Below are 26,266 nucleotides of genomic sequence, written 5' to 3'. Positions count from 1 at the left end.
AGTATATCAGATCATTCCCCAAAGCTCCATCCAACCTGGCCTTGGACACTTTCAGGCATGGGGCAGCCACAGCTTCTCTGGGCAACCTGTGCCAGGGCCTCACCACCCACACAGGGAAGAATTTCTTCCTAATATCTAATCTAAACCTGTATTTAAGGAAATACATCTATGCCTATATATGTAATTGTCAGACTGGTGTGATATAAGGTCGAAAAATTATGTACAATCCATTCACCTTTTCCTTGGAAATATCTCTTTTTTTTTTTCCTTTAAACATTTTGTAACAGCTCAAACAATTCCATTTCTGCCCCTTCCTTATAATTATTGTGAAAGAACACACAGTTTACATTTTTTTTGAAGTTATTTTTGTATTGTGCATTAATGTTTGCATATAATAGAAACATCCAACCTCTGCTTCTGACACAGGGGGACAAAGGCACAGAGATTTGAAGAGGCTTGACAGAAAATCAGCCCTTCGCTTTTAAGGGGGTGGAAAAATCAACAATTAAATGTACAGTTCTCAGAAGAAAAGCAGGGATGGTACATAATGCCATGGAAAAAGAAATTTATAAAAATCTGAATGACATTTGCAAGAATGTTGCCTTCAGGGGAGTTCTGATTTGTTAAAGCCCATTGTAGATTTTAATGAAACACAGTTCTTTATAATTTAGTTTGATGCACCTGAAAATTAAAAGTGCAAGCACTTCTAGGGGTGGTTGTTACAAGTAATACAAGTAATACAAGTTCTGTTTTCACTGCCCTGCAGATGCACTTGGAGTAAGTACTGATTTCAGCCCTTAGTCCAGCTTAAAGTGGACTAAGTTGGAGTCAATTTTTTACTGTGTAACTCTAATTTAAATGTCCTTCTTTTCCTTCAGTCACCCTTTCCTCCAGAAATCCACTATCAACAGAAAAATAAAAAACAAACAAACAAACAAACAAAAGGAGCAAAACAAAACCAATGACCAAAGTATTCTTGTTGCTTGGATTTATCCCAGATTGAAACTGGGAAACCTGAGACCCACATTTCCCTTTCTTCAGTTCTAAATATAACTGCAGAAATCATCTGTAGTTTGGCTTGGTCACTGGATCTGGGCACACAACAGCAAATACCTCTTCAAATAAAGGGAAGGAAACCTATTCTACACTTGGATTTTCTAGACCAGTCTTTGGTAGGAGATGAGCTCAGCTGGAAACAGACTTTGTTTTTAAGATAGGATTATAAATGCAAATAAGCAGAAACAGCTATAAATATGGAATTTGTGTGAGGAGAGAAAGGAGCTGAAGGATAAAAGAGAAAGGAGCAATTGTTTTAATCCTATTAAGAGTCTGATTAATGCAATTAAAGAAACATATTTCAATTAGGCCATGTTTCAAGCTGATTTACTCAAAAGCACTTCTCCCTGTGGTACCACCCTTTAGCAGACAAGATATAACACTGAGTTTGGTACTGGCAGTACAAACTTTCTGCCCCATTTATCCAGCAGGAATTAAATTATTTTTCCTAATTTTAATCATTTGGGCCTAAAGGATTTAGAAATGTAGAGAAGGGGTGTAGGTAGGACAGATCCCAAGTTCAGATTTCCTAATTTCAGGAGAAAGAAAAAGACATGCCATCAGTGTTCTTTTGCTAAGGAGGCTGAAAAGATAACACAGGAATAACTTTTGGTTTCCTCTTTGTGAAGAGAATGATTATGAGTTCCTTTTCCCAGAAAGAGGAAGAAAGATTTGCTAATGCTCAAAACCCAGCCTTGATAAGCCAGACTCATGCTGGTGAATCGTGGCTGTGACAAGGATTGGTGTTGGTGGGCTGGAGGGGCAGAGGGCACCTGACCTAAAAAAGAGAAGGCAGCTGCCTGTTTTGCTCAGTGAAACACTCAAGAAAGTGTCAGGGGGAAATATAAATAAAAAATATAAATAATTTTCCTACATTATTTGCAAAGCTCATTGAAAAATCTCAGACTACAAAAAAATATGTCGCAACTGTTCAAGGAGAAGGAATAATTCATCCTGGATTAACCCTGTGTTCACTAAGACCCAGAAAACACCACACACTCACAGAAAACACCTTTTCCACTGTTAATCAAGTTTGGAACTCTGGAAATCATCTGGTAAAGGATGTCCTTAAGTTTTCATGACTGTAAGCAGGAGTGGAAGCTCCCGAATCACATTTTCCTGTCCAGTTAAAAATAGGGTTTCAAATGTGAAACATATTGACTTTCACATTATCACCCCTGAACTGTCCCTGAATGTGGGGTAAACATCTGTAGAACTTCACTAAACTAAAACCAGGAAGTATTGATTGTGAATGAGAGGGAAAAAAACCTTAAGTGATGAAATATCCTTCTTCCCAAGTGCTTCAAAAAGACACATTTTGTCATTGATTCATCCTGTTCATTTCTCAGTTTGAGGTAGATTGAGAGTAAAAGCACAAGGGGAAAGCAGCTTTTCACCCTGAAAAGCAATTTTCTGTTTGGCTGGGGAAAAAGGAAAAAAAAAAAGAAAGAAAAGTGAGAAATAAAGCAATGTACAAGTTCACTCCAAGAGACCCCACAGACCTGGGAATGAAAAATTTGAAATGAGCCACTGATGTGCTCTGATAGAGTGCTGTGGAGGAGAAAAATAATAATAGAAAACAAACAAACAGGAGTGAGTTTCAATGGAAGATTGGTTTGTTGTCAAGAGCAGCATCTGCTGCTCTGCAAGCAGAGCAAGAATTACAAGGGCTACCTCCCACTCAGTGCTCCTGGGTACCAAATATTCACCAGCTGAGGTCAGGGAGACATCACCACCACAGGGCATGGATGCGTGCAGCTGAACCTCACTGCATTTTCATGCATTTGTCCAGAAAAAGAAAAGAATTCCATAAAGGAGTTGAATGTATTTGTTCATTTTAGGCAGCCTAAATGACAGTTGAGCAGAGCAAACTTCTGCTCAGACAAAGGAAGAGTTCACAGTGTCGGTCATGCCCTCCTCCCCTGTCCTAGAGAAGGTTAAATGACCAAACTTTGATGGACAAAATTAATGTAAATGCAAGAAAGACAACATAATTCAACATTTGTGTGGTACAGCAATTTCAGATTTGGAGAATTATCTACCACAATGCTCAGATCTGTCCCTCTTTGTGCATCAATAACCAATCCTGTTTCATCTGGTGAGTGTGGTGGGATCGTGTCCCACGTCATGATAATGTTTGTTCTGCATCTGCTGCCTTCACACAAAAATGGCCTGATGGACTTGCTGCTGTCTTCTGCTTTCTTTTTTGAGCATCAACAGGTCACAGATTGACTTGCTTTGCATGTAGACAAATGAGTTTGGAGGGGAACACCCACACACGAAAAGGGTGGCAAACAAGAACTTCTACAGATGGAAGGCTTAGGAAAAGACTGGGAGAAAATATGGGCTAAGGAGACAGGTTAATTGCCTATAAACAACAACAAAAAAAGCCTGTAAATAAAGAGATGTTTGTTTTAGTAATTAGTGAAGTCAAACCAAGTGTGTTAGACCAACATCATGGCAGGGAATATTTAATGCCTTACGAAAAAACACTCTCAGAAAGCCATTGAACCAATTGATCAGCCTGACAGAGTGGAGTGAAGAATCATTGTCATGGGAGTATATAAAATTCTCATATTTTAATTTGAAACATGGAGAAAACCAAATCAAGTAAAATGAAAGGAGAATGATACCAACTAATAAACATGAGTACTGCTGGAACATTCCCAGCTCGAGGGGACACAGGGCTTTCCCACATGTTGGTGGGATGGGTGATAGATTTTGCAACACAGTCCTCAACTGGCTGCAGAACAAACATGTTTATGAGATGTGCCTAATGCCCTTACCCTTCTAAAATCCAAAGTGCATAAGGTGTTCCAGTGCTTCTCCTGAGCATCAGTTCTAAGGGACAGATACGTTACGAAAGTTATATATTATCTGGATACCTTTTGAGTCCCCCTAGACAACAAATACAATCTAAAAATGAGTGATTAAGCCACTGCTCATGGTAGGGGGATTGGATTAAATGATCTTTAAGGTCCCTTCCAACCTCAACCATTCCATGATTCTATGATTATCAAAAGGAAAGTCCCGGGGACTTTGAAATTAAATGTTTTCAACTCTTGAAAGGAAACTGAGAAAAATAAAATTTAAGTAAATCTTGGTTTCGGTTAAAAGTGCTGTGCCTTGACTGCTGGTCACATCCAGCATGGACATCCAGCAACACAGCAGCAGTAGGAACTTCCTGTCACCTTTGGGGTGTAGACATCCATTTATCCATTTCCTCCTGCTCTGCCAGCAGTGACTGCCAGGGGGGACATCTACACCGGGAAAAATAATGTATTACACTGGCACAGCAGAGCTGAATCGATCTGCAGCTTTTCCCAGGTTGACATCTGATGGTGTTTTCAAGCACCAGCACATTTTGTTAGCAAAGGTGTCAAACCAGACCCAGCTCAACTGCACAGGGTGCAGCTTAACTGCACATAAATGTACTCATTGTGCTGACAGACCTAAAAAACTGCAGTGAAAAGGGGCCACAGAGGTTTTAGCCTAAAGAAGAGGAGGCTCAGGGGTGACATTATTCCTCTTTATAACTCCCTGAAATGAGGTTGTAGCCAGGTGGGGGTTGGCCTCTTCTCCCAGGCAACCAGCGACAGGATAAGAGGAAACTGCCTCAGGTTGAACGAGGGGAGGTTCAGGTTGGACATCAGGAAGAATTTCTTCACTGAAGGGCTTGACAAGCTTTGGAAGGGGTTGCCCAGGGAAGTGGTGGAGTCCTCACCCATGGAGGTGTCCAGGAAACGACTGGACATGGCACTCAGTGTCCTGGGCTGGGGGACAAGGTGGGGATGAGTCAACGATTGGACTCCATGACCTTGGAGGTCTTTTCCAATCTAAAATGATTTTGTGAAAAATAAGTCTTCCCTTCCACCTTCTGGTGATGGGTCCTTTTCTTACTATTCTCCATCAATAGATCCGAAACGATCCTTATTTTGCCTTCTGGAATTAGTATGGGGAAATTCTGTTGGCTCCTTACCAGGTCTTTGGGGATTGGAACCCCATTTAGAAGATGGTACAGAAAAACCCCAAAGTTTCCCTCTACAAGTTTGTGCCTGTTCCTCACTGAAGAACCACCTGTGGGTGGCTACACAGGGGCTAACATTCTATCCATTTGTGCAAACAAAGCAGGTACACCAGGATTTTATGATCTGTTTGAGAACACTCATTCAACAACCTCCTTCTATTGTTCAATCCTAATTAGCTTTGGATGCTGAAATGCAAGGAGGACCAGAGTAAAGCAATAAAACAATACCCACATTGCCTGTCACTGAGGGAAAGGTTGCTGAAGAACACTGGAATACATGTTGGAGAAGTAATCTAATCCAGAAGCTGATGGGCAGTGTGGGACATATTCTACCTTCTTTACATCAGATTATTTCTGTCCTAATTCCACAACGATCCTCCAGATTCTTGACAGTGACACCAAGAGCAGAATCAGACTTTGCAGCTCTTTTGCTGCATAAGGGAAAGTACTTCAAGTAATTAGAGAGAAATTTACATTAAAATAAATTTAGCTAATTATAATAAATAATTATAACAACAATATAAATAATATATATTATAATTATAAAAAATATTATAATTATAATAAATAATTTGAATTAGGCCATGATCTGCTCGACTCTTTCTCTCACATCCTTCTGCTGCTTTGTGTTGCTCTGTGGTCTCATTTCCTATTGCACAGATCCATCTGCTGCCTGGTCTTTGGAACTCTGCTCTCATTTCCAAATTCTTGGACTTTCAGGTCTTACTTTATTTTATGCTGCTGATCCTGTACTATGTTTAAATCCTATGTTTAAATTGGCTTTATGCAAGCAGGACCTATATTCAGCATTCTTTTCTTCTCTAAAATGAATTTCCAGGTAGATACAGAAATATGTCATCCCTCCTCTGTCCTCCAGCACATCTATTCCCAAAGACTGTGATTTCTAATTGCCATTTATAGATGCTTACAGGCAATTAATGACCATCACCTTTATGATCATGGTGGAAAAGATTTGTTTCCATGTGTTATTTGGGATTAGTGTCTATCAGAGCCCAAGGGTCCAAGTAGCTCCTCAGTCACCTCTTCATGCTGACTCTATTATCTCTTTTAGCAGTGAAAAAAAACCCTGTCTTATCAAATGAAGATTTCCTTTCAGGCCATGGAAAAGTAGCACGAGTAGTAAAACAACTACACAATATCTCTACTGATCACACTGAAGCTATTTCAAAATCTATAGGTGAAAAAACTCTTCCTATGTTTATAAATACATCCCAAAAAGCAACAGGAAAAAAAAACCAATAACATGAAAAACACCAAATCAAACAAGACCCCAAAGAGCACACAAAGTTCTTCTCCAACTGGACTATCAGGAATAAATATGTGACTCACAGCACAACTCCCAGAGCTGGTGAACACTGGGCTCAGCTTTCTTACAAATCATTCCAAGTGCTGAATAAATTTATGCATCCCTATGAGAATTTTTATTTTATTAGAGACCCTGGAACTGTCAGGGAGCTGCAAGAGCAGGGTGGTCTCCTGGGAAGGGCAAACTGGGAGAGGGGGTGACAGGAAGGTGAGCTGGGCCAGTGCCTTCACCAACAGGGGCTCCCAAGAAAAGTGGTGCTGCTCCCATGGAGGCATCTCCCAGCTGTGTAATCCAAGGATAAAGGGTGGTGTGCATCAGAACTGGCCTAAACCACGGTCAGACAAACTCCTGGGGCAAGGAGGAGACGGCAGAGAGTGTCCAAGCACAAACTTTGGCACAAAGCAGCTACTTCTATACTCAATATCTCAAAGAGGGATGAGGCATAGGCACAGATAGTGGCTGTCCATCATCCATGCCTGCTTTTGGCTGCAGTTCTGTCCTGTTGTCCCAAAGAATGATCCAGTTCCAGCATAACATGTCAGTGACCATTCCCAGTAGACAGTTTGGACGCTGTCACCCACATTTTGCATGGGAGATGTCCCTGCTCTTATTGATAAAGGGTTGGAGAAGGTGATGTTTAAAGATCACTCTCAACTCAAACTATTCTATGTTTCTATTTTATAACTTAATCATGTGGACAAAACCAGGCCTTGGATGCACAAGACAGCCCCTGGCCTTAGTTTTTTCAGCAGCATGGATACATGCCCTCCTGAATTCTACCATCACAATCGTTTTCCCTCTTCCTAAAAATCCTCCTCATTTCCAATCCTGATGCTAATCAAACATAACCAGGGCTCAGAAACCCAAACAGCCTGTTAAAGTGAAATGTGATGGTTGTCTGTTACCCTTGAAGGAGAGGGCAATGACAACCCAGCTCCCACACGCCCCACATCAATGCCTGTGTGGCTCAGCTGCCTCATCCAAAGGACTATGAGGACATACCCCATAATTTTAGTGACTCCTCTTTTGTGGAAGTAATTTGGAGAACAAATGGTAACTGCAAACCAAGTCTGGGTCACCTGAAAGTCAGGTAGAAAGCATTTGGATAAAGTAATGGGATTTTAACAGCTTAAGATGAAGGAGGACAGATTTAGATTGAATATTAGGAAGAAATTTGTCTCTGTGAGAGTGGTGAGACACTGGTAGAGGTTGCCCAGAGAAGCTGTGGATGCCCCATTCCTGGAAGTGTCCAAGGCCAGGTTGGATGGGGCTTGGAGCAACCCAGTCTAGTGGAAGGTGTCCCTGCCCATGGTAGGGGTTTGGAACAAGATAATCTTTAAGGTCCCATCCAACTCAAACCATTCTATGATTCTGTGATTTGTACCCAACAGCCAGTCCAACCAAAGCTGACAGAAAACACTGAACCTCATCACCTTTGTCAAATTAAATCAGTGATTTTGGTCTCTGAAGGAGTTTTCTAACAGGAATGTTTCTTTTGAGGGGAGGGGGCAGGGGAGGAGGAGAGGATGGGAATGAAAATCAAAGGATGATTCATGGCTGCAACATTTTCTGATTAGATAATGATGGCTGGTGATACAATATGAACATGTCCTGTTTACATTGCACCTTGCAGCGTGATCTGACAGGCAACAGGAAAAGCAATTATACAAACACCCTTCCTAAAATATGTTTCACTAGATACTGTTACAAGATATCCAGTGCTGAAGACTCTCGAATCTCCCCAGAAAGTGTTTCAATCTCCTTATCACTGAACAGCTTTTCTTAATATCCACCCTAGTTCTTTCTTGCTGCATTTTAAGGTTTAAGCCCATCACTTGTTCTTCCCAACTGTAATAAACAAACAAGTGATTATTCCTTTCCTCTTTGCAGCAGACTTCTATGTACCAAGAGACTGCTATCTTCAAATCCATCTTCTTTTTTTTTTTTTTTTTAGCTTAACCAACTCATTTTGTAATCTCTCCTCTGCAGTCAGGCCTGGATCACTCCTTCTCCTTTCCCATAAACTCTCAGAACTTCCCCATGTTTCAAAATCAGTGCCCAACACCAGACAGCAGATTAAATGGGCTTGGTCCAATGGGGTGAAGACTCCCATTGAAGCCACATTAAAGAATTAAATTAATTAAAGCCACATCAAAGTCAAATTAATTAAAGAATTGTTTTTTAAGGAAACTAAAGCATGTAGTCTCAACCCAGGCCCCACCTTTCACTGAGTTAAGAACTCAGACTCAAACAATAAGGTAGTAAAATAAACAGCCCTGCAATGGGATCTCTCCTAATCCAGGTACCCAAACACAAACACCTGGATATGAGATGTCCTGTGACATCCCATAAATCCACATGGACCTGAGTGATACAGCACAAGTCGTGTTTGAGGCCATAACAGACCCCACAGTCAGTGGCATCTTTGAGTAGCCACAGACAGGAATCCCAGGGCTTCCTAGATCCCTGGAGAACATGTAGGGTGCCTACACCACATACCCAGTGACGAATTCCTAATTTGGATACACCCAAAATCAGTTGAGATGGCTTCCACCTCATTCATCAGCTGAGTTTTAATGAACTTTATATTCATGTTCTTTGCCTGTGGCAATGAGAAACAGTTCTTAAAGTTTCTTTTGCTTAAGATGTAAGGAAGCCATGCCAGTAGTCACCAGAAAAATAAGTTTAATTGTTTCTCCACTAGTTTCAGGTCTATGTAAGTCTTGAATGGACAGGGAGAAACATTGCTTGGTATCATGAAGACCTCAATCCCTCAAATCAGATGGTGCAGGTAACAGAATAAAATAGGGACATGAAGGAAGCTGTAACACAGAAGAACAGGGTATTCTGAAGCAGAAATTTGATTCATTAGGAGAAAAAAAATAGCTAAAATATATTTATGCAACATATTATTTGACATAAGGATAAAATTGAGTTGATTTGTAAGGAGAAGTGGACAGCCTTTGTCTTATGTCTCTGGTTGCACATCTATGGATCTTACTGAGGAAGAGCTGAAAGAGAAACCTGAGTTTTGAATCTGAAATAAAAGTAACTGGAAGGAACTTCATAGTACTATACTTCTGTCTGCCTGAAGGTTTCTGACACCTTTCTCTGAAATAATAGTGTTCACACTAATCCCATTGAACTTGGAAAATGCTCTCAGGCCCATGATGGGATTCTTGGGGTGTTCCTGTGCAGGGCCAGGAGATGGATTTGGATGATCCCTGTGGGTCCCTCCCAACTCAGGATATTCTATGAATCTATAAACTTCAAATGTCTAATTCAGGAGCTCAGAAATGGAACCCAGATGTCCTACACTCCCTCTAAAAGCAGCAGAGTGAAACAGGAACTTCCAGACAATGGTTCAGCCCGCAGATGAAGGTGACAGAATGACTTGGAAATGTGGGAATTAGAAGTAAAGACAGAAGGGTCTCATTTGTGGCTTCTGAGCCTTTGGTGTACATGCACTGAGTGCTTCCCAGTAAAAAGGGTGAAAGAAGACAGCAAAGTTTATTCAGTTGTATGAATACATGGCATTCATATTCCTTTTGGGTCAAAGAAACTGAAACTTAGGGAAAAATCATGGCATTTTTTATTGGTGATGGCTGAAATCAGTTATTATTACCTCCTTATACTCCTCAATAATAATATCCCCTTTTAAAGACACAACTGGGAAGACAGTCAGGGAAAGCTTGGAGACTGTGAGTAGAATTTAAGATTTCTCTGCTTAGAAAAAAATAAACTTACCTGCATGCTCATGAATTCTCCCCAGTCCTATTAAATCAGCAAATACAACCTGTATAGTGGATAAAGTTCTATTCTCCTTCCATTAATGACAAGGAGGAATGTGCCTTTGACATCAGTGAAAGCCTGAAGTTACAGATTATTTCCTTTTCTTTAAACTCTTAACCAAAAAAAAACGCTCTAAGAAAAGGGTAATATCCACTGGGACAGACTCTAAAGAAGAAAGATAAATACAAACTGAGTTTATTTTAGCTTTTATATGTTTCAGGTCTATGTAAGAAAAATGTCTTCTACAGTAAAAAGAACTGATGCAAGAATTGTTTCTCCTAAATGGACAGAACTATTGTCTATAAATAAATAACAAAAAGAATGATATGTTGTGGCTCACTGGATAAAAAAACAACAAAACAAGTTACGAGGAATACACACAAACCCACTAAAAATGGATCTAATTCAGTATTTATTGTGACATAAAAAGGATAATGAATTTTTGACCCACTATGCAAATTGCTTTTTCCCAGAGTCATCTTAAAAAAAAAAAAAAGTAATGAGGAAGTTGATCTTTATGAAGAGGACCTGGTCCCCTTAAATGTTTCCTACTCTTCTGAGATCATCCCAGAGAAGACCTTAATCCCTAATCCTCCAGCAGGGAATACAGGAATGACTGAATATTGTCAAAGGGTTGAGCTGTTGATCCAGAACTCGGAACAGTGTGTGATGGAGAACAAAATGAAGAGACCTCAGAGTTGGCCACACAAGAACAAGCTATGGCCCAGCAGCACCTCTTCAACCATGAATCTTCTAAATAAGGACAACCCTTCTGTGGTAGAATTGCAGAAAATATTTCTCTGAAGACCAGGAAGTCAAGTCTTTCTCATCACCTTTGTCTAAGGAAATCCTTTCCCCTCACAAAGAAAGATATGCAAATACTCTATCAAAGTAAAATGAAATCCCACATTGCCCCACCCTGCACAGATCTCCTTGCTTTCAATTCCACATTTCAAAAAAAACATTTCAAAATGTTTTCAAGCACTTTGCACGCTGCTGATGTCAGATTTAGCAAGACTATAATTGACTCTCTTTTCTCCTCTTGAGCATAAGTTGGACTTAACAATTCCCATTCTCCACTTCTGATGGTGCCAGGCTGTGACCTGAGAGCTGTGCTACAAAGGTGTCCTACCAGGACTGAGTTTTCTTTCAGAAATATGGAAAAGACCTTTGATTAAAGTGCTTCCAGCCTTTATCAAAATGGAAATAAAAGCAATTTCATTTTCTGTAACTCATTTCTCCTTACATCTCATTTCCCCTTCATGATCAATATAGTTATTAAAGCACAACAGGGGAATAAGCATTTACTTTTCAGCTACTTGTGACCACTGGAGGTGCCCCAGGGTCTCTGTAGCATTTAAATGCAGCTGGCACAGGTGACATGTGATTTTTGGAGGAACAACAATCTTCCACAGCAGAAGCCAGAAACACAGCAGGACTCTCTACTCAGCACCAAAAGATACCAAATATTAGTTTTTAGGCAAAGAAATAACACCCAAGCTGCCTGGTAGTTAAGTGCTTTTTTGAAGGGACTTGTCTATCAGTAGTGTCTATCAGTGTGAAAGCAAGATATTCCCCTCCTGGGCTCATCACAGACTGAGGTACAACATCCAAGAGAAGCAGGATGAGCTGTCTTCCAGAGGCATGTGAAAGGAAGATTAGCTTGTCTTGTTCTAGCTGCCTAAATTTTAAGTACCAAGTCACATGAGGTGACATGATACAGAATAGGGGTCCCTACACTGTCCCTATGAAAAGATCATCTGATAAACTGATGCTTTTAAAGGAAATCAAGTAAAAATTCAAGACAGGGAAACTAGGATATAAATCCCCATATTAGAATTCAGGTCAACCGTTTGTGTCAGTGTGGCTTTGAAAACCCATGTGGCACCTTTAGAATCACACAACGGTTTGGGTTGGAAGGGACCTTCAAGATCATCTCAGTCTAACCCCCTGCCATGGGAAGGGACACCTTCCACTAGCCCAGGTTGCTCAGAGCCCCATCCAGCCTGGCCTTGGACACTCCCAGGGATGGAGCATCCACAGCTTCTCAGGTCAACCTGTGCCAGGGCCTCCCCACCTTCCTAGAGAAGAATTCCTTCCTTATATATAGTCTAAATTGTATAATTTGTCAGATTAAAGCCACTGTCCCTAGTTCTGTCACTCCATGGCCTTGCTAAAATTCTCTTTCCAGCTTTCCTGTTGGTCCCCTTCAGGTACTGGAAGGGGCTCTCAGGTCTCCCTGGAGCCTTCTCTTCTCCAGGTTGAACACCCCCAGCACTCTCAGCCTGGTTCCAGAGCAGTGCTGCTCCAGCCCCCTGAGTACCTTCGTGGTCTCCTCTGGACTCACTGACATTTCAGTGACTTTACATGGAATACTTGGGGAATGGTGGCACTGCTTGGACAGTGTCCCTGTGCCAGGAAGGAAAATTAAACAGCAAAGCTCTGCTGCCTCGTGTGCAGATTTTCAGCAGAGGTTTTCCAGTCTGACCTGACCAAGCTCAACCACTTTGCAACTTGATGAGATGTGACAAGCTCACAGCCCAGTGCAATTCCACTTCAGGCTACACAGCTGGGACTCAAACCAGGATACTTAACTTCTGTCCCTCATTTTCACGGATTCTAGTTAGGTATACATCTCCAGTGCCAATATTCCTAACTTCTTGGTATTCCTAGCCCATTAAGAGGTAAGTTTAATACAATTTCTCAAAGCTTTGACCTTTGGGCAGTGCAATTTATTATATGTGCTGCCACTGGGCACAAAGATGACTCTAAGTGTGGTTTTCCACTCAGTAACCAAGGATTTCCATTCACTCCTCTGTTAAATGAGGCCATTAAGAGAAATGTAACTCACTAGTTTATGCTGCTGCTAGCAAGGGAAAATTGCTTTTTAATCTCTGACCCCTCAAAATGAAATTGTACCCTGGGAAGAGATTTTGTTAAACAAATGAATTAGAAAAACAAAAGACAGTCTGTGATTTCCTTCTGCCATCTCTGAATTGTCACAGATCAGACACTTGTTCAGCTTTCAAATACAAAATCCTTGCCTTTGAAATGCTAAATGTAGACTACCATAATTAATGTAACTGATATTCTTAAATCCTCCCTTGAAACAGTGCCAGTGCTGCAGTCCACAAAAGTGAACAGTCAGTGAAGTCTGACCAGTTCTCACCAGAGAAAGCAGATTGATGGGCAACAGCTCAGCACCAAATGTGCTCCCAACCCCTTCATTGTATCACAGAATCACAGAATCATGGAATGGTTTGGCTTGGAAGGGACCTTAAAGCTCATCTACTTCCAATCCTTATGGGCAGGGATACCTTCCACTGGACCAGGTTGCTCCAAGCTCCATCCAGCCTGGCCTCGAACACTTCCAGGGTTGGGTTATCCCCAGCTTCTCTGGGCAAACTCTTCAATTGCCACACTACTCTCATAGTGAAGAATTTATCCCTAATATCTGATCTAAACCTGACCTCTGTCAGTTTGAAGCCATTCCCCCTTGTCCTGTCACTCCAGGCCCTTGTAAAAGTCCCTCTCCAGATTTCTTGTGCCCACTGCAGGTACTGAAAGGCTGCAATAAGGTCACTCCAGAACCTTCTCTTCTCCAGGCTGAACACTCCCAATTCTCTCAGCCTTTCCTCATGGGAGAGGTTCTCCATCCCTGAAATCATATCCATGGCTTTCCCTGGAAGTCCTTCCCTTTTCCTCCACTTATCCCCCTTCTACTTCCTTCTCGAGCGGTTTGTCCTTAAACAAAAAGTGAGCTCACAATAGATAATTTTTAATTTTATTTTTTGTCTCCCAAAAATCCTACAGGGCATGGTTTAGAACAAAGTAAAAAAAAAAAAAAAAGACTAATCCACCACTTGGATAAGGCATCTCTCCCTTTTGGATGATAAAAATGAAGAGATGTTCAGTCGTGATTAAAAACAGCCTGAGAGATTTTTACCTTTACACATGAGAACACCCAGCTGCATGACATCCAAAAGCTCTAAACAAACCCTTTCTTAATAAATATTTGATCACACAGATCCATTATTTACAGAAAACAAAGAGAGGTTTAAATAAATGTTGTGGCTCAGACCTTGGTGAGGTTAAGTTGCTGCATTCACACAGTTCATTTATCACTTGGACTGGCACTGACTTGAACATCGCTTCCCACAGTAAGCAGCTGTTTTGTAAATGGGCTGCATTAAAATACAGTAAAAAACCATGCACAAACAGAATTTGCTTCAAAATAGAGCACTCTTAAATCTGAAAACTCAGCCTGCTTTTCACAGGGAGCCAGGGAGCAAGGGAAAAAGAAATTAGTTTTATTCTAACCACCTGCTGCTGGGGAAGGGTCTGGAGCACAGGTCTGATGAGGAGTGTCTGAGGGAGCTGGGGGGGCTCAGCCTGGGAAAAAGGAGGCTCGGGGGGACCTTGTTGCTCTCTACAACTCCCTGACAGGAGGGTGTACCCAGGTGGGGATCAGTCTCTTCTCCTAGGCAACAAGTGACAGGTTCAGAGGAAATGGCCTCAAGTTGTGCCAGTGGAGGTTTGGATTGGATATATAGAAAAAGATTCTTCACTGACAGGGTTGTTTAGCACTGAAACAGGCTGCCCAGGAAATTGGTAGAGTCACCATCTGTGGAGGCATTTAAAAAACATCAAGATGTGGTGCTTAGTGACATGGTTTAGTGGTGGACCTGGCGGTGCCGGGTTGATGGTTGGACTGGATAATCTTAGAGGTCTCGTCCAGCCTAAATGATTCAATGATTCAATTGAACTGTTGAAAGTACTGCCCCAAACAGCCTTGTTTGCTGCCCAGACCATGCTGCTAAGATAAATGGAGCCTGAAAGAAGGGGCAGATATGTAGCAAAAAGCTGTTTCAAGGCTCTGTAGCAATACAGACCGTGTGGGGACACATCTGACAGGAAATACAGGGAAACATCCTTATGTGGTAGGTTTTGAGCAACCTGGGCATGAAAATTAGTGAGATCATTATAAGGGAATGGACTGTTTGAGGCAGCAGTGATGCTGGAAACCATTCTTCGAAAGGGGGGGAGTGGGAGGTTGCAATAGAGAGCAGAAATGAAAAAAAAATATGGCTTAATGGGAGAGGGAAGGGGGGGGAATAAAAATAAGTGCTATGGAGGAGAAAATGCTTTGAAATTGAAGAAATTCCATTTGAGGGAGAAGCACACAGAGATGCCCCTGAGCTGAGCTGGTGTGTTGCTGAGAAACACAAAGCAAGGGTCTGCAAATTGGTTGGGTTTTGAGAGATTCAAGCAATTTGGGAGGGTCTTCTTTTCCCAACTGGAGTTCATGATACAGAATCAGGAGGACTCTGGATGGCAGCAAAGTTTCCTTCTGCTGCTGAAGAGGGGGTTTAAGGCTCAATCATGGAATTAAACAGTGACTTCAGTGATGGCTTTTGCTTGGAGTCCTTACAGAGCTCCGGGTTCCTGTTGCAGCTTTAAATCAGCTCCCATCACTTTCACAGGCAGAAACTGCCAGAGGAAAGAATAGCTTCATGATCCCCCAAACGAAACTTCCAAGTGCTAATTATCTAAAGAAGAAGCAAACTCAGCCACGCTGTCAGTGGTGACAGACACAGACAAGCAACAGCAACATGAGGTTGGTTGTGTGAGCTGCACCTTAGACTGTCATTTCACCTCTGTCATGAATGTGCCATATGAGCATCCAGCCTTTTCTTGCCCTTGGAGATCACAGGATTACAGAATCACAGAAATATTTATTTTGGAAAAGACCTCTGAAATCACCGAATCCAAACTTTGACTGATCACCACCTTGTCACCCAGACCATAACACCAAGTGCCATGTCCAGTCACTTCTTTAACATCTCCAGGTCTGGTGACTCCACCACCTCACTGGGCAGCCTGTTCCAATGTTTGACACCCCTTTCTGTGAAGAGGTTTTCCCTCAGCCTCTTCTCATATGATTTACTCTCCAGACCCTTCCCCAGCTCCAATCCCTTTCTCTGGACACACTCCAGCACCTCAATGTCTTTCTTGAAGTCAGGAGCCCAGATTAAGTAGCTGTATTTGCATCAAGATATTCCAATCATGGCTTTGCAGCATGTTGGGTGACTCCTGCATATGTCAGGGTGCAACTCCATAATGTTGTGGTGCTAATTGGCTGTTAATTTTAAAACTAGGCTTTAAAACAATTTCATGGCATTGAAAGACATGGTCTTAGGGAATATCCACAGAAAAAAGGAGAAAAAAATTTTCATTATCACAATATTTATAACAAGTGCTTTTAGAGGCTACCATGTCAGAAAATTTCAAAGACTATGAGAAGGTGATTTTTGGAACTCAAATTTTTTTTGTTTTTTAAAACACCAATGAGTTATTTGTGCAAAAATTGAAGCCAGTTCTTTTTTTGGTGGTACCCAAGAGATAAGATCCCTGCAAATGTCACAGATTTATAAGGCTTTTTTCCTTAAAGCTCCAGCCTTCAAAGGGCCCCTCTCTGCATCCATGAAAGCCAGACCCAGGAACTGCTTCTTTACAGGGAAAACCCCTAATTGTTCTTGGACCACACAGCTGGGTCACTGAACTGCTGTTTACCTTTGCCATGCCAGGGAATATAAATCAGCTTGACTTCCACAGATGCAGGGAAGGAAAGCAACCAGCATCAACCAAAGCAACACAAGCAGCTCTTCCAAAACAAATTAGCTTCAACAGTCAGCACAGAATCCTTCAGTCAGTGTGGCCAAGCTGAATTTAGGCCAAACTTTGCATAAAATAGAGTAACTGGTTTAATAATTATCTGTGGAGTCTGAGTTGGTGTTTTTTTTTTCTTCCTCTCAATCCATCCGCAGAAGTTTTGAGACACCAGAGCAAAGTGAAACTGCTCATCTCCTTTAGTGTGATGTTCAGCCCACCTAAACTAACCTCAAAGGCAGCTACTGAGACTATTGGGGGTCTAGATATTCCCTTTTTTCCAATAAAGCAGCAGGTTACAGGTACGGGATTCATTTTCCCTTGAAATATTTGTGGTGTAATTAATATTCTTGCACTTTTTAGACAAAAGAGAGAGTAGAATGTCCAGAGAATCAGCCATGAGACCTATCTATGTCAGACATCTCCCATAAGTCATGTTCTGAAAGCAATTCCTCCTCCTGGTAAAGGGAGTTCAGACACTTGGACACACATTTCTCCACCAAACACACTCATATTTGCTCCCATAAATCCCTATCTGCCAGAGAGCAATTTGACCCATGTCAAAATTAGTGTTTTAAGATGGGTGGGATGAATCATTTTCTCTGGGGCATGGACAGGGAAATTTCATGAGACAAATCTGGGCCGTTGGGATTTAATAGAAAGGGTCATAATTTCTGCTCAGGGCTCAGGGGATATGAGACCCTCACTGGAAAGAAAGGCACTGAAGCAAGTCTAGTGCAGGAGATTATTTCTCCCGGTTTCTCCTTGCCAGATTTGTTTGCTTCTCAGTCATTTCTCAAACTCAAATTTTCCAGTGGAAGTAGGACAGCAAACACTAACTGTCAAGTTTCTGTGACCAAAAGGGTTTTCATATGGAATAAGGACTTTGTTCCTCTGCTCCTATATCAATATCCAACACTTACTCTTTAATCTTCATTTTGACTCTGTGTGTTCCTACAGATAATGTAGTGGCCCAGCTTAACTGTTACTGTAGTAAACGCAAGTTTAATTACAAACAACTATTCTGTGATGATAATTTAAAATGAAGGAAAAAAAATTTGCTAATAATAATTAAAAAAATATTCCACAGCTCTGACAGCTCCCACTAAATCTTTTGGAGTTTAAACCAAAAAATAATAAAGTAATAAATCACTACTATTAGCACACAGAAGAAAGGTACTCAGCAAGAAGATCTTGACATTTATTTAAACATTTCTATCATTTCAGAGAACCTAAATGCCTGATTTTGTACTAGTTAAGGAAAAACTGTTAACTGATGCTTTGTTACAATAATGTGCAGGTTGAGAGTGGTGCTCCAAGCTGTATTGTTGAAGTGACTGCAGGAATTATATGCAAAAATTATGTTAAATAACCAGCCACTTAATCTTTACTCCTGACAGAGATCCCTTCATTAAGGTCTACAGCAGGTCTTAAGCTGGAATGCTTCAGCAATGTTGACATTTCTGATTTCTCAGTTTATGTACACATTTGTTGATAGACTCATAAAAATACTACTTACACACACACACATTTATATACATATAAATAGGAATAAATAACAAATGTATGTCAGCCAGGCTGCATTTACAGGGTAATCACACTGTAGCATGAGTAACAGCTAAATATACTAGTGAAGTAGTAGTTTAACAAAAGAAGAAAAACTCGGTAAGATTTGAAAAACAGCCCATGCTTTTGATCCTTGACAAGTGCAGGGGGAATTTCCAGTGTGTAAAGCCATGGCAGGTCCCTTAAAAGCAGGTCACCCACAGGGCCATCTGGTTGATCATTCTCCCAAACACATCCCAGATATTTCTAAAGCAGCCAAACCCAGACATACCGCCCAGAAAGGTGACCTGTACTCACACTGCGTTATCCACAGGGATGTAGGTGGCATCAACATTAATTCCCACAGAAGCCTTTGAGGGCTGTGAGATCAGGGCCCTATGGAGACAGTGTCCTCTTGGATGTAAGATGAGCAGATAGCATGGCACATAAAAGATGAGGCACCATAGGCAGTTTGACCAACCCCAGGCAGCAGGCCAGGGCTTGAAGTCACAAAAGCTTCACTTCCTTTTCTGTTCACATCTCAGGGGGCCTCATGAAAGAGCTGAGTTTACATGTTCAGCTCCTGATTCTCACCCAGCAGTGTACAGGGAACTTACCTGTGCTCTGCAGGAGGTCTGGATTGCATGTTTTCTTTAGCAGCTGAATTTTCCTAAGTGATATTTGTCTATATGGGCTTCTTTCAAGGGCAAGAGAGACTCTGAAGTGTTTTCCTGCACATACCAGCCTGTACATATTTATGTCCTTAGCAGGGGTTGACTCACTAAAACTGGCTCTATCTTCACTTTGATCAACATATCTGAGGAATAAAGGGCCTCCTAACTGGGCAGGCTATTTCAGCATCTCCTGCTGGCTGAAGAAAGCAGCTCCTTCAGACTGTGTTGTTTTCATTTTCTGCCTGACTACTCTTTGACCTTCTTAGCCAAAGTCATCATTAAGTCATTTGCAGCTCTGCGATCAGCTCTACAGTCAGGTCAAGTATTAAATTCATTCTGGTCTCATTTTAGACTTCATGTGGTACATAACAAGTTATTTTCAAAGCAAATGTAGGATTACATTCAGGGTGTCACGCATTATCTTGAATACATATATATACATTTAAAACCAAAACGGAGCTGAAGACCACACTTATTTTCTGCAATATCAAAGTTCTACAAAGTTGCTCTTATCACTCACAATTTGCAAAATACATTTCACTAGTAAATGAGCTGTAGATAATTTTAAAATCACTTTACATCAGAGTAAAATGCCTTTGGCTCTCACTCCTTTGGTCTAGAGGTTTGCCCCAGACCTTCAGAATTCATTGTGTCCAAGGGCCAACAAGGAGGCATTGTGTACTTTCATGGACCTCAGCTATATTTTGCCAAAACAAGACTCCAGATACATGAAAATCACCAGTTGATGGTTGAGGAAAAAAGGAAACTCAAGTGTTTTTGTTCCATCAGTCCAATCCAGGCAATAACAATTTTTTCTTTGTTCACGCCCCAATCCCCTTTTATCCCTAGGAAGCACTAACTGTAACCATCCAAGAGTTCTTTCTGGTCAAGCCATTTTCAAAAAGATTAATGTTTGTGAGTGTGTTTTATTCTTACTCCAATGAAGAAAAAAACCCAATTCACAAAAAAGACCCTCGAATTGCCTTTAAAAAGTGCTGAACACCATCCCCGCAGCCATTATTCTCCAACCACATCATGTTGTTTGACAGCTCAGTTGTTTTTGTAAAGGACTGTTGCCTGATTATAGGGAAACACTCCAAACAGAAGCACATCTACACTGAAATGATGTGCTTTTTATGACATCTTTCCAAGAACAACAGCAGCTAATTGTTGACTTTCCTACTGGGAAATGTCTGTTTAATATGCAGATCTCCTAATGACTACTCTAAAGCTAATTGTCTGTGCTACTGTAATTTAATCATATATATTTATATATATATAAAAAGTTCAGCTCTTACTTAGAATATGGTTTATCATCTTTCCAGGTAGCACAAATGCAACACAGCCAATGTGCCATGTGGTTCACAGCTGCCAAGTGTTCTCTTTATTTTAAATATTATTACTGAAATATATATATATATAAAATATATAATATTACATATATATATTAAATATTAATTTAAATATCATTACTGAAATCCACAGGGCTTTTTTAGACCCACTTACTTGGTGCTGACTGGCTTTTGCCAACTGCTCATTGGCTGAGTCTACGTTAGAAGACGCCGTCTCAATGTTGGCTTCAATACTATCTGGAAATTAAGACAATAGAAGATAATCACAGGGTACAAACCTAAAACAAAGACTTTATACCAACAGCAATTCAGCAATTTACTCCTGGGCATAAAGGGAGGAGCAGCCTCTTGTTTGGGAACTGCAGCACTGCAGGGAAGTGGCGACAACACCCATTTTGGTGAACACCCAACCCATCAGCTGGGCAGGAGGACTGACAGCTCTCCATTGTCCCCTGGCAGGATGGAGGTTACCTCTCATCCCATTCCCACTGAAATCCATGGGAAGAACGACAGGGCATTCAAAGGAAAGCAGCTCAAGCCTGATAAATCTACTAGATTTAATTATAGAAGGCACATGGCAGATTGTACCTGGAATTATATTGATATTATAGCTCAGGGTAAGATGTCTCTGGGCACACAGGGGGTATTGACCATCTCCAGGTGTTTAGACTTGATCAAGTCACCTTGGACAATGTCCCAGTCCACAGAGAGCAAGTCTCTGGTGTGCAATTCATCCCAAACTACAACAGTTGATCAGATTAAACAAACCACAACCCAAACTCCCGGACCATATTCCCAAACTGCAAGGGAGGTCAGTATGGATGGCTCAGACTGAGACTCATTGCCTAAAAGGAAGGCAGAAAAATTTCACCCTATGTTGCTAGGCCTGGCATGGGGGAAGCTGGAGGAGCCACGAGGAATCAAAATGAGACTGGAAAAGAACAATTATCCTTGAACATTGCAGCCCACAGCTCCCCACTGCCATCAAACCCAAATAGTAACTTTGGCTCCCAACTGTGCTTAGAAAGCAAGACACCTGTGGTATAAAACCTGCAAAAAAGGGCTTGTGTTTCCAGCAAAAATCTTGACAAGCTTGTCCCCTAAGAGAAGTTCAGTCAATAATTTCTGGCCACAATGGAAGAGCATGTGTCCTTGGTCTGATTCTGGGTGGTTTTGAGCAGAAAATACACCATGGAGTACATGAACATGGTCGGGAGGAACTCAACCACAGGTAGAAATTTGAAAATAAACTCTAATCCTTAATAAAACTAACAAAAAATTATTCAATTAATGGTATTAGGAGTTGAATTAAGACATGCTACAAAAGATTCAAGTAATTTATTCTTTGGTTTCAAAGGAAAGAACATGAATTAATGTGGCCACTTTTGTGAGGGACAAAGAAATGAGAGTTTGCAGATAAAGTGTGGAAAATGGTTCCATTCAGACTTTGACAATTGTGACTCAAACAGTGTTAAAGTCTGTTAATGTAATTATGCATTTGTGATAACTCAAAATAAAATAAAAAAAACCTCAAACAAACAAAGAAAAGAAAAAAAAAAAAAGAAGAAAAGCAGCAAAACCCCATCAAATCAACAGAAACATGGAATAAACAACTTTAATCCTAACACTTGGAAACCTGGTAAAAGTCTTTTATAACGCCTCGGAGAGATGGTTTCCCGATCCTTTTATTTTAAATTATGTACACTGTAGTGCAGAAGAAAAAATCTATGTGGTCATACCCTTTTATAGATCGATTTAACATAATTTTATTTGCTATATCCAAGGCTTCTAAAAACACTTTTATTAAGACTTTAACACCATGGTCTTTGGTTGACATCACTGACCTCTGCTCAAATGCTTTCCTTACAGTCAGGATTCAGCAGGAAGGGATCAAAAGGCCTCTTAGGAATTCATCCTCTGTCTATAAAGATATTAAAATCCTCTTCTACAGAGCCTTGGAAGAACTACATCCACACACGTGCACATATTGGTGTGACAGCCTTGAAGAGCTTCCAGTACTGCACTGAGCTGAAGGTATTTCTAGGAAAATGTCTGATTTTTCATTCCAATGCCAGCAAAACCAAACAAAAAACTAAAACAAACACTCAAACAAACAAACAAAAAACTCCAAAAAAAGATGTTCTGAATTATTAAAATGATGAACAAAATCACAAATGGCACAGGGTCATGGAATCATGGAATGGTTTGGGTTGGAAGGGACCTTAAATATCACCCAGTTTCAACCCCCTGCCGTAGGCAGGGACACCTTCCTCAAGACCAGCCTGCTCCAAGCCACATCCAACCTGGTCTGGAACACTTCCAGGGATTGGGCAGCCACAGCTTCTCTGGGCAACCTGTGCCAGGGCCTCTCCACCCTCACAGGGAAGAATCTCTTCCTTATATTTAATGTACAATTACCCTCCTTTGACTTAAGGCCATTCCCTCTTGTCCTATCACGACCTGACCTTGCAATAGTCCCTCTCCAGCCTTCTTGTAAGTCCCCTTTAGGCATTGGAAGCTTCTCTTCTCCAGGTTGAACATCCCCAACTCTCTCAGCCTGTCTTCACAGGAGAGGTGCTCCAGCCCTGGGATCATCTTGGTGGCCTCCTCTGGCTTTATTCCAACAGCTCCACGTCTTTCCTGTGTAGCAGCACTGCAGGTGGGGTCTCACAAGAGCAGAGCAGAGGGGGAGAATCCCCTCCCTCGACCTGCTGCCCACTCTGCCTTTGATGCAGCCCAGGACACAATTGGCTTTCTGGGCTGTGAGTGCACATTGCTGGGTCGTGTGGAGCTATTTGTCCACGAACACCTCCAAGTCTTTCTCCCCAGGGCTAGTCTTGATCCATTCTCTGCCCAACCTGTCCTTGTGCTTGGAATTGCCCCAAGGTCTACTACTACAAAGAGGTGTGCATGAAAAACTAGGTGCTTTTTGAAATGTGGCAGACAGATTTCAACCTGTCCCATCACTGCACGCTCTTGTAAAAAGTCCCTCTTCATCCAAAATTAAGAACATATCCCAATGGAACACTTGTTAATGTCAAAAGCACAAAGTCTGACCATGGTTTTGGGCTACCAAATAGAACTTTATGTAGGACAGCACCTACATGTTTTAACATAATTTTTGATGGGGTTTAGAAGGGATGGATTTGGGAAATTTGGAAGGGGTGTGGGAAATGTGCTGAACATCTTAACGACTGCCTAATCAAAGTACAGAACTTGCAAGTGTATAATATTTCCCAGGATCTAAGTGCAGACACCCTTCGCTGCTCAATGCCTCTTAAAACCTGATTGGCCTCAGAAAATTAATCACTCAGGCATAGAGGAGCTACAGAGGAGAAATTTGTGATATATATCCTTCTAGAACAAGAGTAATCTGTCTGTGCTTCTCTTGGGGCAGGAGGAAATCACAGAAGCAGCTTAATTTAGCTTCCTTAAAAGGCCCTCCAGAGGAACCCAACGCTTTCTGCTGCCTGCAGGGAGGCCTGAGGAGATTTGCCTTCCTTAGATAAAATTAAACACTGTGAACGCCCCCTTAGTGCTGCCTGGAATGGGATAATCAGATCTTGTGCACTGTGTTTTGCAAATATCACTGATGTTTTCCCAACACAGGTTTTTTCAAGTAGGATGGACGTGTGTTCCATGTCGTTTATGAGCTGATGGGATGTTACAGGGAGAAGTTGGACCCTGGTGGCCCTGCCTCTGCTCACTTGTTCTCCCAGTGGGGGAATACCAGCCTTGGAATAAGCAAACCTCCCATTTAAATTCTATTTTTGAAGCAAGTTGTAATCCTGAGGCACAGGGGAAAAATTAAAACAAACAAACCCCCCACCAAAACAACTCTAAAATGGCATAAAAATGAGATATAAATATGTAAAGCAATTTAATGAGATATATCTGCTGATTAACACAGGCAGGCAAGGGAGGGAAAGAGAATTTGGGCCAAATCACAAAGAAATAAGCAGTAAATCAATGATGTTAATAAGTCAATGATGAATGTGGCACTGACAGCTATTTCAGTGAATTTTTGCTGAACTGGTGATGCTTCACAGCTTCACCTTGGCCACTTTGAGGGTCCTTCCAAGGAACTTTGCTTGGGGATGCAGAGTCAAGGGTGAGAGGATCCTTGGTAGACTGAAAAGCCTGTTGGAAAGGTCTGCCTTTTCCTTTCTCTTTGGCTTTGGTATGAAGTGACAGTGACTTTGTTCCCAAATAAATATGATAATCCAGCCCTGGGGCTGGGATCCCATGACAATTTTCTGTCCTCAGACTGTGATGGCAAAATTATGGCACAGTTTGAAAGTAGAAACCTTAAGGAGTTGTGATCACCATTTGAGTATACTGAAGGACAGGGCTGCACCAAAGCAGACGGTGGTTGCAAACAAATACACCAAGGAATCAGGAAAATATTTATAATTTTTCATCTAAACCACAGCCTTGCAATAGGAGCAGTGAAGGCAACAGAGCTATCCAGTTTTTAGATGCAATTTGATATGATTTTATGTCACACAGAGACAGAAATAATGATGACTCCAAGAAGTATCTTTCAACCCCCAGGAGCTATTTACCTGTCTCCTGAGATCAACCCTTCTAATGACCAACAGTTGGAGTCTTATATATGAAATTACTGGAGTGACCTTGGCTGAAGTGGGGGTTCTGCCCTGATTTACCAGGGAATCACCCCCATCACCTGAGTCTTTACAGCAGCAACAGTGGATTGGTTCCACAAGGCAGAGCTTCAGTAAAGCCACTTGAAAGACAGGCAAGTCAGCTCATGAATGAGAATTTTAAAATGCTCCCACTTGGCAGAAACCAAAATGGGTCCCTTCAGGTTTCATAGAATGCTTTTATTTTTAGCACTTTAATAAGCTTAACCCTCTTTTATCGCTACAACTTCTGGCTAAAAATAATCAATATAACACACTGAGAAGCACAATAAAAAGAAGAAGAGAAAAAAAGGAGTATTTTGGTAATGCATAAAGGTTTCTTTCCTAATTAAAAGCCAAGTTTGGAGGGGAATTGCTTTCAGTGTGAAAATGAATTTTGCCCATTCGAATTGCCGTGCACTTGGAAAGTTTTAAGTGAGTTTCATTCCACGAACAAAAGACCCTCAGGCTGAGCACAGGCAGAACTTTAGATGTTAAGGGGAGGGAAAACTATGACAATTCTTCCAGAGTGAAGTTAAAAATGGCTTAGGGTTAGTCATTTGCAAACTTCAATGTAAACATCGAGTTAGAAATTCTGCACACGAGAGGATTTATAAAATAATCGTGCTCCTATGTTAAACTCAGGCTAAATGGGTCATACTGGCTTAGACTGGTGCAATGAAATACAATTTTCAGCTCTGTGAGTCATCAGGAGCTGTGGTTATTGCTTCCAACAGAAGGCAGAGAGAACCCAAGTTCCTTTTTGATTTCAGCAGAGCTCTAATTCTGCCACCCAGCCACACATCACGACCCTCAGAGGGAAGGACTGAGGCACTGAACAACCTCTCACCATCATTTCACAAGCAGGCTTGGAAAGGTTGTTTAAACCACCCTAAAATGTCATAACCAACTCTTCCTGTTGGTTTTCTTCAGCCAAAAGCCCAAAGCCCCCGGCATGTATGAATAAAAAGTGGCTCCAAAGCAGTGGCCGAACACCAGCATAAATTTACAACACTTTTTCTCTTCTGAATGATTTATAGTGTCCTTGAGACGCAGCTTGGAAATGTCAAGTATCTGCTACATATGTATGCACTGAAAAATGGTACTACCCTGCCAGGGGCTTGCCATGACTGCCAGGATGTGCCTCCCAGGGATTTAAAATTCAAACAGTGCCCTGTGTG

The 26,266-nt window shown here is 41.3% G+C and overlaps 1 protein-coding gene across 4 annotated transcripts in view; it reads right to left on the bottom strand.

Moving 5' to 3' along the window:
- TSNARE1 (t-SNARE domain containing 1) overlaps nt 1-26,266 on the bottom strand; it is a 475,414-nt gene that overhangs the window by 156,839 nt on the left and 292,309 nt on the right. For all 4 annotated transcript variants that reach the window (XM_018075435.2, XM_018075454.2, XM_018075450.2 and 1 more), the window contains one exon: nt 20,597-20,679. In XM_018075435.2, the coding sequence (XP_017930924.2) occupies nt 20,597-20,679 (83 nt within the window). The remainder of the gene's footprint in view (nt 1-20,596; nt 20,680-26,266) is intronic.

The sequence above is a fragment of the Manacus vitellinus genome, unplaced genomic scaffold, assembly GCF_001715985.3.
Source record: "Manacus vitellinus isolate BGI_N305 unplaced genomic scaffold, ASM171598v3 scaffold_1_pilon, whole genome shotgun sequence".
Lineage (NCBI taxonomy): Eukaryota > Metazoa > Chordata > Aves > Passeriformes > Pipridae > Manacus > Manacus vitellinus.
Note: the sequence above shows the minus strand (reverse complement) of the source record. Positions and strands in the feature narration are given on the sequence as shown.